This window comes from Dunckerocampus dactyliophorus, chromosome 1 (genome assembly GCF_027744805.1).
Source record: "Dunckerocampus dactyliophorus isolate RoL2022-P2 chromosome 1, RoL_Ddac_1.1, whole genome shotgun sequence".
Lineage (NCBI taxonomy): Eukaryota > Metazoa > Chordata > Actinopteri > Syngnathiformes > Syngnathidae > Dunckerocampus > Dunckerocampus dactyliophorus.
Genome location: NC_072819.1, coordinates 49,135,100 through 49,157,593, shown reverse-complemented (window position 1 = coordinate 49,157,593; position 22,494 = coordinate 49,135,100). Strand labels below are relative to the sequence as shown.

The 22,494-nt window shown below is 44.2% G+C and overlaps 3 protein-coding genes across 20 annotated transcripts in view; all 3 read left to right on the top strand.

Moving 5' to 3' along the window:
* mbnl2 (muscleblind-like splicing regulator 2) overlaps positions 1-4,594 on the top strand; it is a 53,702-nt gene extending 49,108 nt beyond the window's left edge. For 3 of the 16 annotated variants that reach the window (XM_054793584.1, XM_054793566.1, XM_054793575.1), the window contains one exon: positions 1,146-4,593. In XM_054793584.1, coding sequence (XP_054649559.1) covers positions 1,146-1,160 — 15 coding nt within the window. In that variant the 3' untranslated portion in view covers positions 1,161-4,593. Of the gene's footprint in view, positions 1-1,145 lie in introns of all 16 variants that reach the window. The other 13 variants (XM_054793637.1, XM_054793617.1, XM_054793627.1 and 10 more) reach the window with 7 other exon arrangements.
* A 130-nt stretch (positions 4,595-4,724) lies between these two features.
* On the top strand, positions 4,725-13,748 carry LOC129190938 (ras-related protein Rap-2a-like). Its single transcript, XM_054793754.1, has 2 exons — positions 4,725-5,379; positions 12,765-13,748. Exons 1-2 carry the CDS (start codon positions 5,066-5,068, stop codon positions 13,000-13,002), a joined length of 552 nt encoding a protein of 183 aa, XP_054649729.1. The 5' UTR covers positions 4,725-5,065; the 3' UTR covers positions 13,003-13,748.
* Positions 13,749-14,319: 571 nt separating this feature from the next.
* Positions 14,320-21,660, top strand: mrpl39 (mitochondrial ribosomal protein L39). Of its 3 annotated transcripts, XM_054793732.1 has the most exons (11): positions 14,320-14,488; positions 14,901-15,107; positions 15,200-15,339; positions 15,548-15,647; positions 15,734-15,801; positions 15,869-15,981; positions 16,060-16,125; positions 20,075-20,228; positions 20,397-20,444; positions 21,296-21,362; positions 21,454-21,616. In XM_054793732.1, exons 1-10 carry the CDS (start codon positions 14,449-14,451, stop codon positions 21,332-21,334), a joined length of 975 nt encoding a protein of 324 aa, XP_054649707.1. In that variant the 5' UTR covers positions 14,320-14,448; the 3' UTR covers positions 21,335-21,362; positions 21,454-21,616. The 3 variants fall into 3 exon arrangements, with proteins under 3 accessions (XP_054649707.1, XP_054649698.1, XP_054649689.1); XM_054793723.1 differs by lacking the exon at positions 21,296-21,362 and having other exon boundaries at positions 21,454-21,660; XM_054793714.1 differs by lacking the exons at positions 21,296-21,362; positions 21,454-21,616 and having other exon boundaries at positions 20,397-21,289.
* The last annotated feature ends 834 nt before the right edge of the window (positions 21,661-22,494 follow it).

Here is a 22,494-nt window from a genome sequence, read left to right as displayed (position 1 = left end):
AATGTGAAAAAAAATATTTGGAATTTTCATCCTAGGAAGACAACACATTTTTGTGAATAACTACTGAACTAACTGATATCATTAAGAATCCAACTGCTAATGCTATGTTTTCATGGTCGAGAAAATAAAGGTAGGACTCATATTTGTGGGGTGAATCACAATATGGGGGCGGGGCTACGGTGCTTGGCGAAGGTCTGCTTTTCTAGTTGCAGGTTTGAATTATCTCACAGCAGGTACAATAATCTCTAATAAAAACATTTTAGCGGCCGTTACCCATGCAAAGATGAAACTCAACTCTGAACTGAACCCCTGACGTCACTTCCTGTGCACCTGCCGCTCGGGGAACACATTTATAGTAACACACGAGCTTTATTTACGTCTGAAATGGCTTGTTTACTCTTATTGGGTAATAGGAGTGTAAAGGTGGCTATAGGGGTGTTATTTCATGTCTAGAGGGCTCTAATAATGCTATTAGAGGGTCGTAAACAAGTTTTCTATGCTGTACCTCCAAAAATATTCCTTTCATTAAGAAGGAATCCTACTTTGTGGAAATTCACTCACGGTCAGTTCTGGAACCAATTAACCATGATAAAAGAGGATTTCTGTATTTGTATTTTAGTTCATTTAGCCATTTTTATGCTTGAATTCATGCAAACAATACGTTTTTGACTAGTACTAATAATCCACCAAATAAACATGATTTATCAATGAATACGTACGGTGGTGTAAGAAGTGTTTGCCCCACTTCCTAATTTCTTATTTTTTTGCATGTTTGTCGCACTGCAATGTTTCAGATTATCAAACAAATGTAAATGTTAGCCAATGACAACACAAGTGAACACAAACTGCAGTTTTTACATGAAACTTTTGATGATTAAGGGAGACAAAAATACTGCCGTCATACAGCGAGAATGCGTCACTGGACTCACCACCTCTCTCGTGCAACGTCACACACCTCATGTGGCTGGCTTTTGTCCACTAATAAGCATCACGCGCCCCCCCATCCCCGCACTCTATCCACATTTTCTGCCCCACCCCCCCTTCAACAGAGGAAAAAAAAAATCCCACATATTTATCGTTGATGGCGGTACGGAGGATGCTGGGTAGAAACGCCTCCTCACCCTCTTTGTGTTTCTCTCCTGCAGATCATCCTGAAGTAAGCAACCCCACGGGACGGGTGTGTGAAGGAGCTGCAGATACTCTACCGTGTAAATACTACCTTACCTCTCCCATAGAGGTCCAGCAACCTGCATGCTAAGAGTGTAACACGGCTTATCCCACACACACACACACACACACACCATATATAGCGTATGTATTTCTAGGAAAAAGTCCAAGATATTGCTATTGTATACTTGTACACGCTACACAAACACCACAGTGGTCATTGAAACCCTTTCTTTCGTATTTATTTGACATTTCTGCACCCTTTTGTTCCTCGGTTGGCATCGAATGGACGCTTGATTTGCACTACATGATGCGTACGGTGCATCCTACCAAGTGGAACACACACAAGTCACAGGAAGGCTGCGAGTCCACGCACACGCACACGCACACTCTCTCTACGGCCTCGAGTGCTTCTGTTTTGTGGACGTGAGCGTGCAAGATGCCAGGAACAGAGCGGGACCTCCGAGCATTTTGCCAATGTGGCCACCTGGAGAAGATATGAGGTTGTTGTCGCCGTTTCCCAACTGGTGGAGAGTGGTACCTTCTCCGCTTGAGGACCAGCTATCACACAGCAGACACCCGAGAAGCCGGGGTCAGTGCCAAGGGCTTATCAGGGGGCGGGGCGGGGTTAGTCCCAGACATACCAAGCCATGTGTGTGTGTGTGTGTGTGTGTGTGTGTGTGTGTATCTGTGTGTATCTGAGGACCGTCTGCCGGCAGACAAGGACACGAGTGGCTGCTAGGTCGGTGATGACGGGACAGAAGAAGCTTTTAAGTGCTAAACAAAAACATTTGGTGCATTCGGCAACGCCCAACGACTTGAACTCGGACTCGGAGGGCTGCCTGCGTCTGACCCCCTCCCGTTTCATCCTAGAAAACCCGTAGAAGTGCCTAAACATGCTCACCGACCGACCGCATCCCGCACACACGCCGGCCGCCGACCCACTGACGGTAAAAAAAACCAAGAAATTAAAAAAAAAAAACACAGCAACAACAACAAAAACGTTTTTTTTCTACCAACTGTCCATGGACATCACAAGTGTCTTTCTGGAAGGAGCTTTGAATGTCTGCTGACTTTCACCACCGACCGTCATTTCGTACCAGTAGTTTACAGGAGGAAGAGGAGCGGAAAAACACACAATGTATTGTAAAGCGTGTGATCATGTATGGAAAGTGTCTCTTTCTTCTCAGACTTCTGCTTGGAGACGTGTGCTGTTTATATACTGTATACAAGTATATATATACAGTATATATACACATGTACAGTATATACATATATATATATATGTCTGAAACTCCCCCCACAAATCATTTTCTTTTAAATATTCCACAAAAAAAGTATTTGTTTTTATATATTTTAAATATTTTTTTAAAACATATAAAAATATATAAAATGTTCAAGAAAAATGTATGTATTGTATCTTTTAATATATATTTTCCATTTTTCCCCCGCAAAAGACACAACATTGTTTCTTTTTTAAATCCCAAACGATATTTAACATATTCTTTAAAAAAATACTTATTCATAGTTTTTTTAAATATATATTTTCAATATTTAAAAAATATTTAAAATATATAAAATATTCTAGAAATGTATGTGTTATTTTTAGTTGTATTTTTTATTTTTTCCCCCCAAAAGAGATGTCATTTCACGGTGCTTGATGCTTACCATCGACAATCCACAATCAGACCTGATGGGTTTCATTCTCTGCATTGTGACGCGTGTGTGTGCGTGTGTGTGTGTGTGTGTGTGTGTGATATTTGTTGCTGGGATGGGGGGGCGGGGGGGTAAAGTTCTATTTTGTTGTAATTTATCTTGTTCCTCTTCAAGTTAACTGCTATGTTGTAAACAACTTTTAAAACGAATGTAATTTATTGTGCATGGTTGGAGGTCATGTGACAAGCCGCACGTGCGCCACGCTTTTTAGTTGGCTTAAAAAGTCCATCCTTTAATCGAAAGCGACTGGACCTCCATGGCCTTCTCGTTGGAAAGGAAACCGTGTTGCGTTGTCGAGAGAGGAAAGAAAATCAATTGTGTCGTATTAGATGTGATTTTAGCAAAACAAATAAACAAAAAAAAAAGATGTACTTTTCACTCCAGTATGCTAGCATTTCATAATAATATAAGTTGTTGGCGTGGCAACCAAGTGTTGCAGTTACTAAAAGTTTGGTATTTTTGTAAGTTTTTTTTTTTTTTTTGCTAGAGCACTGTACACACGTTAGATTGTAAACAAGATATTAACATTTCTTATTCTTTGCTAACATGTTCACAGCCCCTATAGCGCTGTCACACTCAATATCACATAGACTCTATGAATATAGAAATATAGATATAAGAACAAAATCATTTCTAAATGATTACTTAGCGTACAACAAAGGACCTTCAGGAGCCACACTGACATGTTTTATTCAAGGATTGCACTTTTAATACTGTTTTCACTTCCTGTCATGGTTTTACGTTTGCGGAACCCTCCAGCATCAAACAACCAAAAGGAGCGTCATGCATGGGGGAAACTGTTTTCTTTTCTTCCAAGTCAATGTTTGTTGTGGGACATGTCCGTGTTTGGTTTCCGACAATGCCCAAGCGTCACCATGGACTGATGGTAAAAGAAAAGAAAAGAAAAAGACATTTCTGAGCAGACTCGGCTTATCCAAACACGTTGCCTTAAGTTTGGTTCCCGAGCGAGAGACGCGTCTCTTCTCCAGCCCCCTGACTTTGATTTCAAACATGAACTTTCTCATCTAAAGCCATTCGAAGTCAATGGAGGCCAAAGGGGGCGAAGATGAGGACAATTCTGTGATCCCCGGACCTCCGCGGACCTCAGAACTTGTAATTCGAAGCTTTCGCCAGCAGAGGGCGCCAGACGGGATAAATGTGACGTACTGTGATTGTGTGCCATGATCGTTGCTCTGCACCTCCACAACCAAACAGGACACACACACTCCCATCTGATATTGTCATCATTTATGACAAATGTATTCTTTTGAATATATTTTGTGCTATATTATGTTTATATTAGTCAAATGTTTGTTCTTTGGTTCCAGCAAGATAGTGTAAAATCTATTGAAAGAAGGAAATAAAGAAAAGTAAAGGGTTACTTTTTTGTTGGCCATCTCTTTATCAGCTCACCGCCATAGAAAAATTACCAACCGAAAGACACGAGATGGGCGATACTACAAATTTTGGTATCGCTGTGATACCAACTGAACGCAGGTATTGTCGATAGCGGTACGTTTAACTTGGACATTTTTTCGGGATTACCGAGTGATTTTTTTGGTTAATGATACACATCAAGTATTTTATCAAATATATAACAGTTTGTAAATACGGCAATATAGAACAATATCAATTGCCAATTCAAATAGTACTTGTATAGCACATTTATAGCAACCAGTTATCACGTACAGGTGTTTGAGCAAAACCAATAATGCTAATTAACACATTAACATTTGTGTGAACTCAAACTTAGCCGATAAGTTTTAAAAAATTAAATGTAATTAAGCTAGTATTGTTGCTAGCGTGGTAGCGTTGCTCAGTGGCATTAATCGCCCCTCATACAGGCCGGAAACGTCCGGTGGATGCACCGAATCCAGAGGCGTGGATTCCCTACACTTTTTTTTTTGTCTTCTTAAGGACAAACCCTTCACCCTAAATTCTGCGCTGCTTCGTGTAGAGCTGAGGGGGGGGGATGTCTTCTTAGCACACGAAGATGACGTGCAGTCTTATGTCTGCCTGCTGCATTATGGATGGAAGAAGGGGGTTCCGTCCAGATAGCGTGGGAACATCTCAGTAGGAGCCTGAACGCAACATCGTCTCCGCCTGCGCCGCAGTACGCGTGTCGTGGCCGTGGCGTGAGCGCACGACGGCGGGGATGTGCCGGATGTGAACGCGGGGCACGATGCGGGAGTACAAGGTGGTGGTGCTCGGCAGCGGCGGAGTGGGCAAGTCGGCCCTGACGGTCCAGTTCGTCACTGGGACGTTCATCGAGAAGTACGACCCCACCATTGAAGATTTCTACCGGAAGGAGATCGAGGTGGACTCGTCCCCGTCGGTGCTGGAGATCCTGGACACGGCCGGCACCGAACAGTTCGCCTCCATGCGGGACCTTTACATCAGGAACGGCCAGGGCTTCATCCTGGTCTACAGTCTGGTCAACCAGCAGAGCTTCCAGGACATCAAGCCCATGAGAGACCAGATCATCAGGGTCAAGAGGTGAGACACTCATCACTTCATTGGGTGCTGCCAATATTCTACACCATTACATTATGATACATCTATTACGCTACACGGTGTATGATATTACATATGATATCACATGACATGATGATACATGAAGCAGCACGTCATGTGTTCTCCACAAGAGGAACCCGTTGAACCCCTCCCGGCTGATACGCTCACAGATGACTAACTCGGGATGTGCTTCTGATCACTCCAGGCCATTACTCAACAAATCCACTGAGATCATCCCACAGCTGGGGGGGGGGGGATCTATTTGGGCACCTCTCTGCTGAATTGGGCGACTAAAAAATGTTTTTACACGACCGAGGCCTGTTATGACCACGGCGGTCTTGCAAAAACTGTTTTTCTTGGTGCTGTTTTTGTCCTTGTGTGTTTACAGCAGAGATTTTCTACTAAATTGTTCTGAGGAACACTTTTTCAGAAGGCTGAAGACTGACTTCTCCCTCCACGATTATTCCTGTTGGAAATGTCACATCGGTGCAAAAACGGCTGATATGGTCTTACATTGAAAGACAAGCAATGTCAAAGATCCTCTATACGACAGGAGCGCTCTGCTTTTTTTTAAGGGTCGACGGTAAAAGCGCCAGTCGAAGATCTTGCTTTGCGATGGAGAGAATCAAACAAATCAAACAATGAAAGGATGTGGCATTTAAAAAGAAATCAAAGATCCTCTGCACGGCAGGAACACTGCGGCTTTCTAGGATGTACCACAAAAATGCTAATCAAAGATCCTTTATATACAAAGAGCGCTTTGTGGTTTTTAAGGACACACAGCAACAACCCTTATCAAAGATCTTATATATGACGAGAGCACTCTGCTGTTTTTAAGATCTTACTGAAAAAGCCCTAATCAAAGATTGTATACATGACTGGAGCATTCTTCTGCCTTTTTTTTTAAGGACATACTCCAAAAACCTAACCAAAGATCTTATATATGACAGGAGCATGCTGCTGTTTTTAAGGACCCACTGCAGAAACGTGCAATGTGTGTGTTTTAAAGACCTCATGCAAAAATGCTGGTCAAAGATCCTCTATACAACAGGAGCACTTTGCTGTTTTTAAGGACCTACTGCAAAAACACTGGTCAGAGATCTTATCCTGAATATGACAGGAGCGCTCTGCTGTTTTTAAGGACATGTTGCAAGAACCCGAATCAAAGATCTTATATATGACAGGAGCGCTCTGCTGTTTTTAAGGACATGTTGCAAAAACCCTAATCAAAGATCTTATACATGACAGGAGCGCTCTGCTGTTTTTAAGGACATGCTGCAAAAACCCTAATCAAAGATTTTTAATATGACAGGAGTGCTCTGCTGTTTTTAAGGACATGCTGCAAAAACCCTAATCAAAGATCTTATATATGACAGGAGCGCTCTGCTGTTTTTAAAGACATGCTGCAAGAACCCGAATCAAAGATCTTATATATGACAGGAGCGCTCTGCTGTTTTTAAGGACCTACTGCAGAAATGTTGGCCGAGGATGTTAGTAATATTGTCCGTCCAGATGTTTCGTAAGACCACGAGATTGTACGTACCAAAGGGCGGCCCGGGGGCCACTTGTGGTCCAGAGCTCATTTTTTTACTGGCCCTCGGCACGTTCTAAAAATAACATCAAACAAGAAAACAAAGAAAAAAAGTTCAAACTGGCCGAGTCGAAACATCCAGGGTCCTTAAGTTGCATCTTCACCCATACGTCCCAAAACGGTGTCTGATGATGGTGATTTAGGCAAGGGGGCGCCCGTCGCAGCTCGCGGAGGTAGTTTGGGTCGCTCGCATTAACGTGACTTTGTAGACACCATGTGACATCAGTCAGCTGACTAAGCTCCCCTCCCGATTCGCTCTTGCTCCTCCGCCGCAATGGTGAACACACGTCTCAGATGACAGGCGGAGATGCTTGGCGTCATGAACTCCACTATAGAAACGCGTGTTTTTCGACTCTTCCCTTTCTTAATCTATCGTCTCATGATGAATCGGGAAATGTGCCCGTTGCTGAAAGCTTTTCAATATGTCGCCTTGACTTCGGCTGCATTGCCTTTTGCATAATAGTTTTCATTTCTTGTACATCGGAATGTTTGACGGCAAATGCCAACTGGACGTAAGACATGGCGAACGCTGCGTAGCTATTCTGACTGACATATTACTTGCTTATGCACACAACTATTGAGGAATTCTGTGTAATTATCTTTATTGCCACATTGAATTGAACTGTCAATTATTTGTGAATGATATCAACTACTTTGATTACCTGTAAACTATACTGTATATGTACACACATATACAGTATATATACGTATACATATACAGTATATATATTCATTGTGTTTACTAAATAACATTCGTCCATTTCATCAGCGTATAACTTTATTTTACACTCAGCTGAGAGCTCGTGAATACATTGTACTCTATTGTCCGCCTAGCCCCGCCCACCTCTCTTGCTCACCATCATGGCGTACTACACTCTCAGTTCCGTTCATTTCCTGGATCCTAACCATAGTTTTTTTTATTTTATTTTAAAATCTTTATGTTTTAATGTTTTTTTTTAAATTGAGAAGTTTGTTCCATGCAATATTGACTGCAGCAAAATTTGGGTGAAAACTGTCATTGAAAGCTGAGCTTTGCCTGAAGATGATTTCCAACATACTGTAAGTGTACTTTTATAAATGGTCCCGCGTAGCAGTGGTCCTCCTCGCACCACAGCTTGAGGACCACTGCTCTACGTGACTGCTGTTTGTTAAGATGTCTCGCAAAAACGCAAAGATCCTCTATATGACGAGTGTTTTAGTTGCTCCCTACCAAGTGTGGTCTCGGATGTTCAGCGCCACACCGTGGACCCACGTCATAGCCGGGGGACGCCGCTGGAAATGAATAATAGCAAAGCGGAAGGGAGGGAATGTGGCCAGCGCATGCTGTACGTGGGGCCCATAAATACTTGATGCTTTTATTTCACACTGCTCTGCCTCTGAAGTGGCTTTTTCCAGCGTACGAGAAGCACGCTTATATAATCACAACATCTGTCTGTTTCGACGCAACATGCGGGGTTTTTTTATTGGCCATTGGCATATTTTGATTATAAATGCGATGGAAAAGATGATTAGATGCTAATTTGCTTTGCCACCTTTAACGCAAAGCTGAGGTGTTTTTGTTCGGATAGCTTAGCATACATTGACCTACACCGGATTGCTTCTCAAAATGGCCGCCCACTTCACATTTTTTTGGGGGGGGTGGTTGGAAGCCCCGCCGTATCTTCAAAATATTAGGAACACCTGCACGGCAGTCGTACGGCACTGACAACAACAATCACAAAAACGGACTACCACCTGCGGAGAGCTATGCTTTAGTCAAAGATCTTCTATATGACAAGAACGCCCTGCTGTTTCACTTTCTCACACAGGGCCACGTAGGTTTGGATTTGTTTCCTCCCTTAATAATAAAAAGTTTCATTTAAAAACTGCGTTTTGTGTTCAGTCGTGCTGTCATTGACTGACATTTACGTTTGTTTGATGATCTGAAACATTTACGTGTCACAAACTGACTGTTGACTAATGGCTCAAAAAAGACGTTTAACAAGGCGCCCCGCTTGCTGGTTTTCGTCAGCATTTGAGGAGATCTTGCTCCCTGCTGAGTAATTGTGCTGAGCCAGCAGCGGCGGCGGCGGCAACATGCGGTGAAGTTGCATGAAGCCACTCACCAGAACATAATGGAACCGAGTTGGGTCAGAAGCCAAGAAGACATCAGGCGTCCATTAGCGAGCCGTGTAAAGTGGAGTGGAGAGCTCTTATGTGGGAAAGAATGTGTGCTGCAAACCTCCTGCTTCTTCTCCTCCTTCCACGTTGTTGAAGTCTATTTCGCCGAGTGCTAGCATGCGCCGCCTTTGCTAACACACAATCTCATCATCTCCTTGCGTGCCATCTGAGGGTTAACGCTTCTCCAGGGGAAGCGGCTTCAAAGCGGCCTTTTCATGCCGCACTGATGCTGTGTCTAATAGCAGGAGGGGAGCGGGAACAGGGTGGAGACCAAAACTACACGTCCCAGGGGGCTTCACAGCAGTGTCTGGACCTCAGGCTAGCAGCATCTTAGTGGAGAGCAAGCAACGAAGGGCCACCAGTTAAGCCACCAGTAACTTGAACGTGGTCGCCATCGAGAGGAACATCTGCTCCACAGGCCCAAATATCTGCGTGTTTATCACACTCATGTTGCCGGGTTGCTTGGCTCAGCGGCGCATGGAAGCTTTGTTGAGCACCCCTCGGAGACATCACACACAGCTCTGGAAGTTGTTTTGTTTGTGTTTTTTGTGTGCGGCCCAGCAGCGAGCTCACACTGCAGCTTCTAATTAAGAGCAGATGCAGACTGCAGCGTGCTGGCTGGCTGCAGGCTTGAAGGCCTTCATGTTGGATGCTGCTCTTCCCACCTCCCCATTCCTACGTGCGCTCGTGAAAACGCTTTTAGCACAGCAGGTAGCCTTAATAAGGCGGCTCTGCCCTGAAGACACTCGGAAAATGAAATTTTGCAACTTCTAAACACTGCTTCTCTCTTCTCTGCCACAACCACCCTCAGAGGGAAATAGCTGCAATCTGCATCTGTTCGTAAGGATTCTTGCGGCTTTTATGGTCACGTAAAAAACTAACAAGAACGCTGTTATGCTCTCCCACGACTGCAACGATCAACACAGGAAGCCGTGCCTCCGTCAAGGAATACTTGACACGTTTACACTGAACTGTGAGGTTGGCCACTTTACACCAGCGGGCACGTCGGTGTGGTCCAAAAAAAATAATTACAGTCATCGCTCGTTTATCGCGGGTAATTGGTTCCAAACTCAACCGTGATAAGTGAATTTCTGCAAAGTAGGATTCCATATTTATAAACGGAACATTTTCGTAGTTAGAGCATCGTTATTAGAGCCCTGTAGACATGAAGTAACACCCCTATAGTCACCTTTACACTTGTATTAGCCAATATAGGAGACATTGGGAGTCACATTATCACTGAGTACTTCCCGCCGTGGCTGTTGTCCCCCCAATGTATCATTACTGACACCTACTGACCAGTATAGAATACTACATATCACAACGTGTCTTTCTGTGTGTTTTCTGAAAGCCTTATAGCCTTTTTTATGTGCTCATGTTGTAACGGTACAGTGGGAACCGCTCATGTCAACACCCCTCAGGCTGGATGGACATAAGTGGTTATTAACATAACCTAAATTTGAACTGAAACTGGGGGGGGGGTGATGCTAAAGAATTCTTCTAATTATTCTACCCGTAGTGGTTTATTGACACGGTGAGCCTCCATTTGCGCATGTTTGTGTTTGGACAGTAATCCTTTGATTACTCATTGCTTCCAGACCCGACCGTGATAAGTGAATTTTTGCGAAGCAGGATTCCGCTTCCAAGTTCTGACTTACACTAAAATTTGACGAACAACCCGCCACAGAAACGGAACTTGTTTGCAACTTGCACTAAAAAGTGAGCGTAGTTTCATGTATGCTAGTTCTAATGGAAACACTGGCAATCTATTATCTATTATGATCTATTATCTATTATGATCTATTATCTATTATGGTCTATTATCTATTATGGTCTATTATCTATTATCTATTATGATCTATTATCTATTATGATCTATTATCTATTATGATTTATTATCTATTATGGTCTATTATCTATTATGGTCTATTATCTATTATGATCTATTATCTATTATGATCTATTATCTATTATGGTCTATTATCTATTATCTATTATGATCTATTATTTATTCCCTTCCAATTAGGGGTGTTACAAGATCTTGCGAGGTTAAAATGCGACAAGACTTCTCATTCACAAAAAAAAAAATTGTCCCGCAGGCACTGGGCCTGGGACGATAATTAATGAATTAATTACACAATACATGAAAATAAAGTTGACAATTTTGCCGGCCTCGATATATTGGCATACGCATGCATGTCTGCTTTACTCGTCTCCCACCTCTAAACTGGCAGGAAGATGGTTCACTCTGTGCGTTGGTGTCAGCACCTTGGCACAGTTGTTCCATAGAACAACGGCTTGAACGGAGTGAGCCCTCTTGTCAGTTGTCTCGGTGGGTGGAGGCGGGGCCACTGGCATACACGCAGACTGCAGAAGAGTGTAACGTAGAAATTAAATTAGCAGATTGCAATATATCGTCATATATTTCTTCATCGGACGTTTCTTCATGCCCTGCGATTGGCTGGCGACCAGTCCAGGGTGTACCCCGCCTGTTGCCCAAAGTCAGCTGGGATAGGCTCCAGCATACCCCCGTGACCCTAATGAGGAAGAAGCGGTATAGAAAATGGATGGATGGATGGACGTTTCTTCATGTTAAAATCGTGTCTCGTCTCGTTCTCGTAGACCCAATCTCGTTCATCGTCTCGTGTCTCGTGACACCCCAGCTTCCGACGCATTTATAGTCCTCCACTGCTCCAATGCCATGTTTTACTATGCAGCTAGCTCAACGAAAGCGTCATGCGCTGCCACTGACATGCTAGACTTTCGTAGCCCAGTAAGGCGGTGTTGTGCTTTCAGCTTCTCCAGGTCTATTGCGAGGAGAGCGCACGCAGCCCGACTCTCCAAGCGGGCGCTCCCTGTGTCTTCGTAGATATATATAGAGTTTCTCCTGCGAGGCTGTCAGGTCGCATTTGCCCGTGTGGCGTTCTGCTTGTTCACACCGTCTCCAGTCTTGCTTTTCCAAACACAAACAGGACAGACGTCAAGCATGTCCACGCCACTCTTTCTTTCTTTTGGAAGGATGCTCCTTCTGTCTGTCGTTTCACCAAACAGCAGCAGGTAGTAGCGGACTAACAGTGGACCCTACCGTCACTGGCAACCACCCGACTCGGTCTTTGTACTGTTTATTTGTTTCTTGGACTGTATTGCCTCTGGATTAGCTTTATTCAATTATTCACTACCTCCCTCCAGCCTGATTTCCTAGTATCGACGGCCCAAGGAGGAGGAGGAGGAGGAGAAGGATTCACACGCTTGGAAAATGTGGTATGCGTATCACACGACAGCAATGATTTTTAACCACTATTGTAGGCCATTAGACGTGCAGCTTGCATGCATGTGAAGCGCAGGCGGTGTTCCAAGAGGTGCTCCATTGTCATGACGGTTCTCTAATGATGTTGGGCTTGGTGGCCCTCCCGGGAAGCTCGAGCATAGCTTCATTTATTGCTCCCCTCTTGCTCCACTGTGCACCGTTCTTGTGGTTTGAGCGTCTGACGATATGTAGGCCAACACATTCTGAGTTCCCCACAGCGGCATCAGGAGGTTCCTGCAGGAAAATACACCCACCGGGGGGGAGGAGAAGGCGGCAGATTTCTCATATGGCTTCCTCTTTCATTTCCAGGTACCAGCAGGTGCCGGTGGTGCTGGTGGGAAACAAGGTGGATCTGGAGGATGAGAGGGAGGTGTCCCCCAGCGAGGGCCAGGCACTGGCGGAGGACTGGGGCTGCCCCTTCATGGAGACGTCTGCCAAGAGCAAGACCATGGTGGACGAGCTTTTCACCGAGATCGTACGGCAGATGGACTTTTGCCCACTGCCGGACCGCAGAGAGGTGTGCTGCCCCGCCTGTAGCGTGCAGTAGCAGTCTATCGGCAGACGGGTGGCGGATGGGAGGGCTTAAATTAGAAAATCAAGGCATGCTGGGAAATGTAGGAACGCATCCAGCAAAGCAGACAAACAAGGGTAAGATAAAATTCCTTCGATACAGGGTGGATTTTCTTTGGAAGTCCCCATCCGTCAGGCCCCTCCCGGTATACAGCCAATTTCAGGGGCGTTTCCACGGGCAGAACTGTGCCAAACAAAAGCCATCAACACGGAGGATAAGAGCGCTACATCAGTTTGGGAAGCCAAGAAAAAGATGGCAGTAAACGTATCGCCCAGTGTTGTCCTTTTGCACTCTTGTGACTTCTTGACAGCGCCAAGACCAAACACCAGGTTTCTACACGGATGTCAAGCAGCACCACTGTGAAGGTGTCACACCAGAAGTCGGCCCAGCAGCCGGCCTGCCTAACTATGAATGAATGCATAGAAGAACGAATGTCTACTAGAAAAAAACAAACAAACTGCGCCTTTTGGAGAGATTCACTCAGACTAACCCAAATGTGGATGATGTGTGCATGAAGTCGTACTCTCACGCCGACCTAGAGTACAATCTCACCCAAAGAGACGATGTTAGTCAATCATTGTTGAAATGTGCAGACACTTTACACTTTACAAAATGATACCAATGCCTTGTATGCTGAACATTATAGTGACAGTTGCATCAGTTAGTGGTTCAGTCTCATTGACACTTATTTTCGACAAGAAAAATAAATCGTTATGCACCAGTGTGTCCTGATTGATTCCAAAGAATGTGTTATTTGTGAATATCAATACGTGGATGATTGTCTGTCTTTCATTTTCCACATATTTTTCCCTTCTGAATATGATCCACTTGGAACCACTTACCTCCTTCCACCCCGAGATGTCCAGTGCTTCACATTTATGATGAAAATAGGTCTTCCATTGATGATTTATGGTGTTTTGTTCCTGCAGCTGATGTCTCTGTTCTGCTGTTGCCATTACCATTTTGGACCCGTAAGGTCCAGCATTTGACAAATTCCATTCCAGTGCCATTAATGTCCATTAGAGAATGAAACTGGAGGACACATGAGACATAAGGGCCAAGATCATACCTTTTTGGATTCAGTCCAATTTGCACCAGAGCAACAGTTCATCAAGGTCTGTCAGGGAAAGATCAGGGAAAGGCTGACACGCCCTGATTATTATTTTTTTAATGAAAAGACGGTGGATGTTTTTTTTACATAACAGTGGAAATCAGTGCAAACAGCGACACTCACGGGGCAAAATTAGAACTGCGGCCTCTTTCGAGGGACACACGGAACTCAAGCGTCTGACTTTAGTTCCTCACCGGACCTAATGTAGTGGTGCACAAGACGCGGGCATGGCGTCCTTCAATTTGAGGCAACTGTAATTGACACTGTGGCGTTAGCTTACCTGTATTTCTGCGGTCGTCGAACAATTCGTCATGATGGTAGTTAGAGCTGCCTGTCAGGTTCTCCAACGCCGTAAGTAGTTAATTTTTAGCGACGAAAAGCTAACAAGTTAGCGTCACTATTAAGGCGTAATGCCGGACCAATACTCGCCGCCACTGCGAAATGCTAATTTGTGCTGTGTATATTGTAAAGCTAGTTTGTGCCCATTTAAAGTTCTACAGGGACCCAATGCTGACTACATGGAACTCGGCCTACACAAACGTTTACTTTTCACTTATTTGCTCAGTTGAAATATAAAAACAAAGAAATTTGACAGACTGGTTGTGACCTAAGCAGCACCGTATAGACGGCTATAAAGTATTTAAGATGAAAATATTATTATACAGAGTAAATACGTACAGGATAGAACGTGTGCAAAAGTAGGCAAGACGGATGTAGTTTTTAACCTTACCTATGCGAGAAATGTTTCTTCCCATCAACGCAGGCTTGACGTCGACCGCAGCGGCTGCACGTCTGTCAACTGCAGAGGCTCTCAGCCATCGCAATGCAGTCTTCTCCAGAGAGCAGGCCAGGCAGCGTGGTCTGTACCCCCGTGTGGAGAAGATTGAGGTGTCCATGCAGGGCCCAGGGTTGGATGGCACTCTGCTCATCATGAACCGAGGGATGTCCACACCGCTTAGCTGCGCCAGGCGTGAGTGAAAAGAACCGGTTCCAATACTTCTTAGCTTGTCCTGAAAACTGTTCTCTTTTGCGTGTATTAAGCATACTTACTGCCTTTCGCAGATCTGACAGAGCATCATGTGACCAACTGTGTTTTGGCCCTGGTGGATGGAGAGCTGTGGCCTCTCCATCAGCCGCTCACTCACTCCTGCACTCTCACGCTGCTTACGTTTAAAGACAGCGACCCCACATTGGTCAATGAGGTAGCTTGTGAGTGTAATACATAAGTTGATTACATACACTTCTTAGTACCATAATGATTTGAAGATGTTGTATAATCATTCCATGCTGGAAAAGGATGTCCATGATGAATGTATGAGACTGACTGCAACTCTATGTATAAATATGATGGGTAACATACCAATGGTAAATACAATTAGACTCTCCTCTGTCCCCTTATTGTCTTTATAGGCTTATTGGCGGTCCTGCACTGCTCTCCTTGGTCAGGTGCTGGAAACGGCGTTTAAGGACGAGTTCTCCGTGCAGTTGCTCAGCACGCCAGAGGTGCCAGGTACGTGCTGCTTTCTGGTTTTAGGATTCAATGTCGAACTTTGTCCGTGGAGCAGAAGTCACTCATAAGTTCATAACTCCCTGCAGTTACGTCCGGAGCTTTCCTTTGTGATGTGGTGCTGGACCCTCAGCTGGACTCTTGGACTCCCACCGAGGTCGGATGTCTGTTTGATGCTGTTTGTGTCTTTCGGCGCTCACACACTTGTGGCTGTCATGCTCCAGGAGTCATTGCGGTCTCTGACGAAAGGAGCCCAGCAGCTCATCGTGCAGGACCTGGCCTGGGAGCCTTTGGAGGTTTCCCCCTCTGTGGCACTGGAAGTCTTCTCACACAGCAGGTAGACGCTGTCCATCGTCGACCATACCCCCTTCCACCTTTCAAAGGTCATGTTTGAAGCCTCTTCTCTCTGTCTCAGGTACAAACAGGAAGAGGTGGAGCAGAAGGCAGCGCAGAATCCCAAAGGGGCAGTGATGCTTTATAGGTGACATTGCATGCACACCAGCATTGGTTACGTTGTCCATTACTCAGGCAGCCGGGATTTTTTTATTATTGTCATATGGGGAGGTTTGTGTGTACCCTGCTTTAGGCGGGACTTTGTCTGTAAAACACAAGGTTGACCAAAAAAACAGCAGTACAGTAGTGAGATCTTATTACTCCCGAGACTTTTGCAAATGTCGCTTCAAAGTGTACATTTTTTAACTACCTTATGCCATTGATAAAATAGCCAAAATAAAACTAAAGTCCTTTAACCAACCTCCATATGAGGCTTACCATCTGCAAAGCATCACTACTTATTCAGGCATCTGTGTGGACACCTATAATATACCTCAATTCTAGAGATCTACTAAAACTGTACCTGTTTCCTCTCCTCCTTTTGTGATATGTTGGGGACCAAATCACTAACTTAAACTTTGAAACTACTATACTAAATACTAATGACAAGTATTTCACATTCACAGTTTCAAAGTTTACAGATAATCAAAGTAGTTGATATCATTCAATAATTCACAGTTCAATTCAATATGGCAATAAAGATCATGACACACAATTCCTGTGTCCATAACCTGAGTAGTGTGTCAGTCAAAAGAGCTACTGTATGTAGCGTTCATTAGACACACAGTTCATGTTTTACATCCAGTTAGCATTTGCAATCAAACATTACACATCTAAAGTGGTGTGAAAAAGTGTTTTCCCCTTCCTGATTTCTTTTTTTTTTTTTTTTCTTCACATTTGTCACACTTAAATGTTTCAGATCATCAAACAAATTAAAATATTAGTCAATGACAACACAAAGAGAGAAAAGAAATCCAAAGCTACATGGCCCTGTTCATAGAGGGCCATGTAGCTTTGGATTTCTTTTCTCTCTTAAGAAGAAAATGTTTCATTTAAAAACTGCATTTTGTGTTCAGTTGTGTTGCCACTGACTAATATTTAAATGTTCTAATGATCTGAAACATTTACGTGTGAATGCAAACATGCAAATAAATCAATCAGGAAGGGGGCAAATACGTTTTCACACCACTGTACAAGAAATGATTATGAAAAAGACAACGCAGCCAAAGTCAAGGCAACATTTAAAGTTTTTAACAATCGGCACATTTTCCAATCATGAAATTATAGTTGAACAGACGTAATCAGAATAATAAAGATGAAAGTTGCATCTCTGTGTGTATCTTGAGACGTCTGTTCACCACTTAATCTTTGCTGTGGGCGACCAACAGCGAATCAGGAGGGGAGCTTATGTCAGCTGACTGATGTCATATGACATCTACAAAGTGACGATTATACAATCGACCCACAGTACCTTCGCGATGGGCTGGTAGCTCATGATTGACATAATGGGCACCCCTGGTCTCAGGCCTCACAGATCACTCGATTAATCAAAGCAAGCTTCAGATGAATCAACTAAGAAATAATTGTTAGTTGCAGCCCTGCACTACAGCAGGAAAAGAAAGTAAGTGAACTCTGAATTTCTTACAATACTGCATAAATTGGTCATAAAACATAGTCTGATCATCTAAATCAGGGGTCCCCAACCACCGGGCCGGGGCCCAGTACGGGTCCGTGGGCGAGGCCGAACTGGGCCAAGGAAACCTTTCAGGCGCAATGATAAAAAAAATACACACAAAAAAAATTACTTTTGTAAATAACTAAATACAATTTTAAGTAAATGCATATCAATTTTGGAAATGTGGGCCATTATTTTATTCAAAAAAATAATATAGTTTGAAGTTTTTGCATGTTTATGTTGTTTGTTGCGAGTGTCCCACTTTGTTTGACAGTCCTTGAACGCACCATTGTACATGCACTAGCCTTCTCCCAACTATACTGTATTTTAATGGGGGGGGGGGGATGTGGGAATGCATCAAGGTCAAGTTTGATGACGTTACTGAGTGCTAATGTGTATAGTTGTTGTGTGTGCAGCTTCAAGTTAATTCATGCTAGTACACTGCCTGTTAGCACACACGTCAAGCAGCGGCACTAGCATCTTCTCTCTGAAAAACAAACTCCAAGCTTATAGTGGTGGATGGTGGGTCTGTATTCACTTTGTGCTTTTAATTTGATGTTCTTCCTGTCTTAGTTTTTCACAATAAATACTAAATGAGATAAATTACATCGCTTTACGACCCCCACCACCACCACCCCGGTCCGCGGACATTTGTGGGAACACGAGCCGGGCCGTGGGTCCAAAGAGGTTGTGGACCACTGATCTAAATCACAAGAATAAACAAAATCTGCTTAAACTAAAACCGCGCAAAAAATTATGTTTTCACATTTTCATTGAATATAACACGTAGACATTCACAGGACAGGAAGGAATAAGTTAGTGAACCTCTCGGCTACAGATTCTCCAAGAGCCACTCAGTCGGGTGCGAGCCAACCTGCAGTCCAATCAATGAGACGAGATTGGAGGTGTGGCTTAAAGCTGCTGTCGCCACTAGAAAACACACACCAGTTTAGAATTGTCTCTTGTCAAGAAGCGTTGCCTGATGTGTACCAAGCCTTGCTCAAAAGAGCTCTCAGAAGACCTACCATTATGAATTGACTTGTATAACGCTGGAAAAGGTTACAAAAGGATCTCCAAAAGTCTTGATGTTCACCAGTCCACGGTTAGACACATTGTCTACAAATGGAGAAAGTTCAGCATTGTTGCTTCTCTTCCAATGAGTGGCCGTCATGTAAAAACGACTGCAAGAGGGTAAAAAAGTGTCTACTGAAGGCTTACACAAATCTCTGGCACACGCCAGCATCTGCCAACAAATCTACCATATGAAAAACACGAACCAAGAATGGGGATCATGAGAGAACACCGAGGAGGAAGCTGTTGCTGCCTAAAAATGAAAAAGATAGCTGCACGTTTTAAGATCGCTCAAAAAGCACGTGGATGTTCCACATCGCTACTGGAAAAATATTCTGTGGACAGATAAAACCAAATTTGAATTGTTTGGAACACTCAGCGCCATGTGTGGAGGATAGATGGCACAGCACACCAACACTTGAGCCTTCACCCAACATGGCATGGTGGCGGTAGCATCTGGGTATGGGCGTGCTTTGCTGTCTCAGGGCCTGGACAGCCTGCCATCATCAACTGAACTTGAGGCCATCTGTCCAACAGTTGAAGCTCTAACGAGCATGGGTGTTACAAAACACAGAAGCACTTCAACAACAGATTGGCTTCAGAAGAAGAAAGTACCTGTTCTGGAGTGGCCCAGCCAGCGTCCTGACCTCAAACCGATTGAGATGCAGTAGCATGACCTCAATCCATCCATTTTCTGTGCCGCTTAGCCTCACTAGGGTTGCGGGGGTATGCTGGAGCCTATCCCAGCTGGGCCAATTACACATAGACCTATGGACAATTTAGAGAACATGCAAACTCCACACAGAGATGCCCAAGCGGAGATTCAAACCCAGATCTTCCCGATCTCCTAACTGTGGCCAACATGTTAACCACTGGGCCACCGTGTGGTGGCACAACCTCAAGAGAGCTGTTCACACCAGACATCCCAGGCATCTTGCTAAACACAACAGTTTTGTAAAGAGGAACGGTCCAAAATTCATCCTGATCATTGTGCACGTCTGATCTGCAACTCCAGGAAACGTTTGGTTGAGGTTATTGCTGCCTGTGGCGGCTCAACCAGTTATTAAATCCAGGGGTTCACTTACTTTTTCCTCCCTGTCCTGTGAATGTTTACATGTTTTCCATAAAAATATAAAAACATAGTTGTTTGTGTGGTATGGTTGGTTTATTTTTGTGATTTAGGTGATCAGAGTACATTTGATGACCAATTTATGCAGAAATTTAAGAAATTCCTATTCTTATTCTCCTTACCCAAAGAATAGCAGGGTCAGACACTCATACTTTTTGTAAGACTTGGGACACAAAATGTCAGGCATAACCCTGATGTTACCTCTACATGGGTGTTCCCTAGATGTGGGGACCATGTCATGTTGAGTGGGGGCCCCCTGGTGGCCAGAACTGGTCTGTGCTTCCAGTACGAGGTGACAGCTCTCCACACTTTGGGCCCAGGGTCTTGGGGCCTGCACCGCCGAGCACAGGGCCTCTCACTGCCTCTGCAGCTGCAGGTGGGGAGTTTGCTTCTTCCATTCAGCAACTTAACATGAAAAGAGGAAACAGAAACACTCCATTTTAAGTACATAGAATGGGTAGAACACCATTGTGCTTTTTAACTGTCACGTGTGTCAGAATTGCATTTCCATGTGCCTGCTAGTCACGTTGTCTCCTCCCTGCAGGCCCACCACACAGTCTGGAGGAAACTGAGGCAGCGGGCAGAGAAACTGGTGAGAACAAACATCCCTGTTTCACACACTCGTCCAACAGAGAAAACATCAAAGGTAAAGCGAGTCTGCCAGCTCAGGCAATGCCGTACTGGCGAGGCGTCGCTTGGGTCTCCATGCTGGATGCTCGTCCAAATTACCGCTTGTTCTAAATCCAGCCAGCCCCTCGCCCTCGATGCCCCCATCACTCCAGATTTCACAAGGTAGCTAGAGGTTAGGTCTTAACGTCGTTATTTTTATGGCATTGGGTTTATGTTTCTGGCAAAAAACTGAGAGACTCTCATCCTTCTCATGAAGGACAAACTGCTCCTTTCTGAAGTCAACATCAAACACACCAAGGATCCAAAGAACTATTTTTAAATCTCTCCAGACTCTCCACGAGGTGCATCGCGACACATTCTGACTGAAGCACCAAAGATGCATAAATTCTTGCAATTCAAACTAGGCTGAGTTAATTTTGGATGGAACCATCTAGGCAAAATATATTCTGCTGCAGCCTTTCTGGTATTCACTGTGCATCACTGACTGTATGTGTGTGTGTGTGTGGGGGGGGGACTACTCATTAATAGGCACACTTGATTTGGCAGCTGATGACATACGATGCTCCGTGGCCTACATTTCCTTTTCACAGCGCCACTGCTATTTGGGGAATTGAAACTGCACTTTGTTAAAGACAAACGTATGGACTCAAGAGTTGGACGCGTGTCAAAAGTGAATGATATCTGGATCGGGTCTTAGTGGAGTTCCGACGCACGGCAGATTAGCATGCAGAGCCGCTGCTGCTCTGTTTTATGGTTTAGAGGAACGTCACCCGGTATACTGTGTGCGATCTTGTCATGTCCTTTTCGTCCCAGAGCATCACTATCACCATCAGCGGAGGAGCTATAAACTGAAACGACCCCTCTGCAGGATGCTGATGCTGTGTGTTTAAGTGAAAACTATAAATATAGCTATAAATTGAAGTTAAGATATTAAATAAAATGAAATAAATCACCCTTTTTCTTCCACACAGGTGGAGGTGCAGCCGCCTGAGGAAGTGACTCCGCCCCCTGCTGCTGCCCCTACTCCATCTTCACCCAACCAGTAACACCATATCTGTAATTCTACACACACACGCAGACATGTATCATTTGACCAATAAAAGTGTCAAACAATTCTTGATTTCAATGGAATGGAAACAAACAGCTCTTTTTGTTGCGCTGATTGCGTAGTATTTTTTTTCTGCACGTGTGTTTCGGTAATCTGCAACAACAAACACAGTGTGTTGGCTGGAGGTCGGCCTGTTGGCAGCTGTCGTGATTGTGATTGTGTGTGTGTGTGTGTGTGCCACTTGTCAGACAGGTGGCTCTGGATCAAGTGTGTTCTGAGGTCACCGCAGGACCGTGTGAGCCAGTGTTTACACCCCCCAACCCCCGTCGACACCCAACACTCCTGCTTTCTGTCAGCTTAATACACGTTTCCACGTCAAGGACGATTATGTCAAGTGCCAGTGCTGATGGAAGATCACTCATTAGTATTTTGATTGGAAGATGGATAACTATTTTTAATTTGCATCCCGTCCTACAGACTTTTTATTTTCTTCATCCATCCGTCCCATTCTTGTAAAAGCAAAATCTCCGGCAGTTTTATTGCATCTGGCATCCGTATGGAGCCACGTAATAAGTGATTAGATTGGTAGTCAAGGTCGTTGTGACCTCACAAAACACATTTTGGCCATAACTCAAAAATTAATACGCTGAATTTGAAAAAAAACATTTCAATCAAATACCTAAGAAGACAATTTATGTACTCGCTGCGATGACGTAACAATCTGCAAAAATTCTCGGCCTTTCATATGGCGCCATAACTCAGCAGAAGGGTACCACGACAAATCCTTCACTGTAGTAAGCTTTGGTTACAAACTCATTAGAAAGTGAAACACGAGTCTGTAGCGTTAATGTTTCTTCAAGTCCACCATGTGTGACTGTGCAGCTGCCATCAGAGAAAATGTATCGGTTCTTGTCCAATTCCAAACTTTTCATCACTTCCCAAACCCCCTCTTGATATTTGAGCT

Bases quoted from the DNA above. Each gene is read 5' to 3' on its own strand.
- LOC129190938 (XM_054793754.1), top strand. From the start codon at position 5,066: ATGCGGGAGTACAAGGTGGTGGTGCTCGGCAGCGGCGGAGTGGGCAAG. The intron at 5,380-12,764 runs GTGAGACACTCA...TTTCATTTCCAG, and splicing joins CAGATCATCAGGGTCAAGAG to GTACCAGCAGGTGCCGGTGG.
- mrpl39 (XM_054793714.1), top strand. From the start codon at position 14,449: ATGATGGTAGTTAGAGCTGCCTGTCAGGTTCTCCAACGCC. The intron at 15,648-15,733 runs GTACGTGCTGCT...AACTCCCTGCAG, and splicing joins CAGCACGCCAGAGGTGCCAG to TTACGTCCGGAGCTTTCCTT. The intron at 15,802-15,868 runs GTCGGATGTCTG...GTCATGCTCCAG, and splicing joins ACTCTTGGACTCCCACCGAG to GAGTCATTGCGGTCTCTGAC.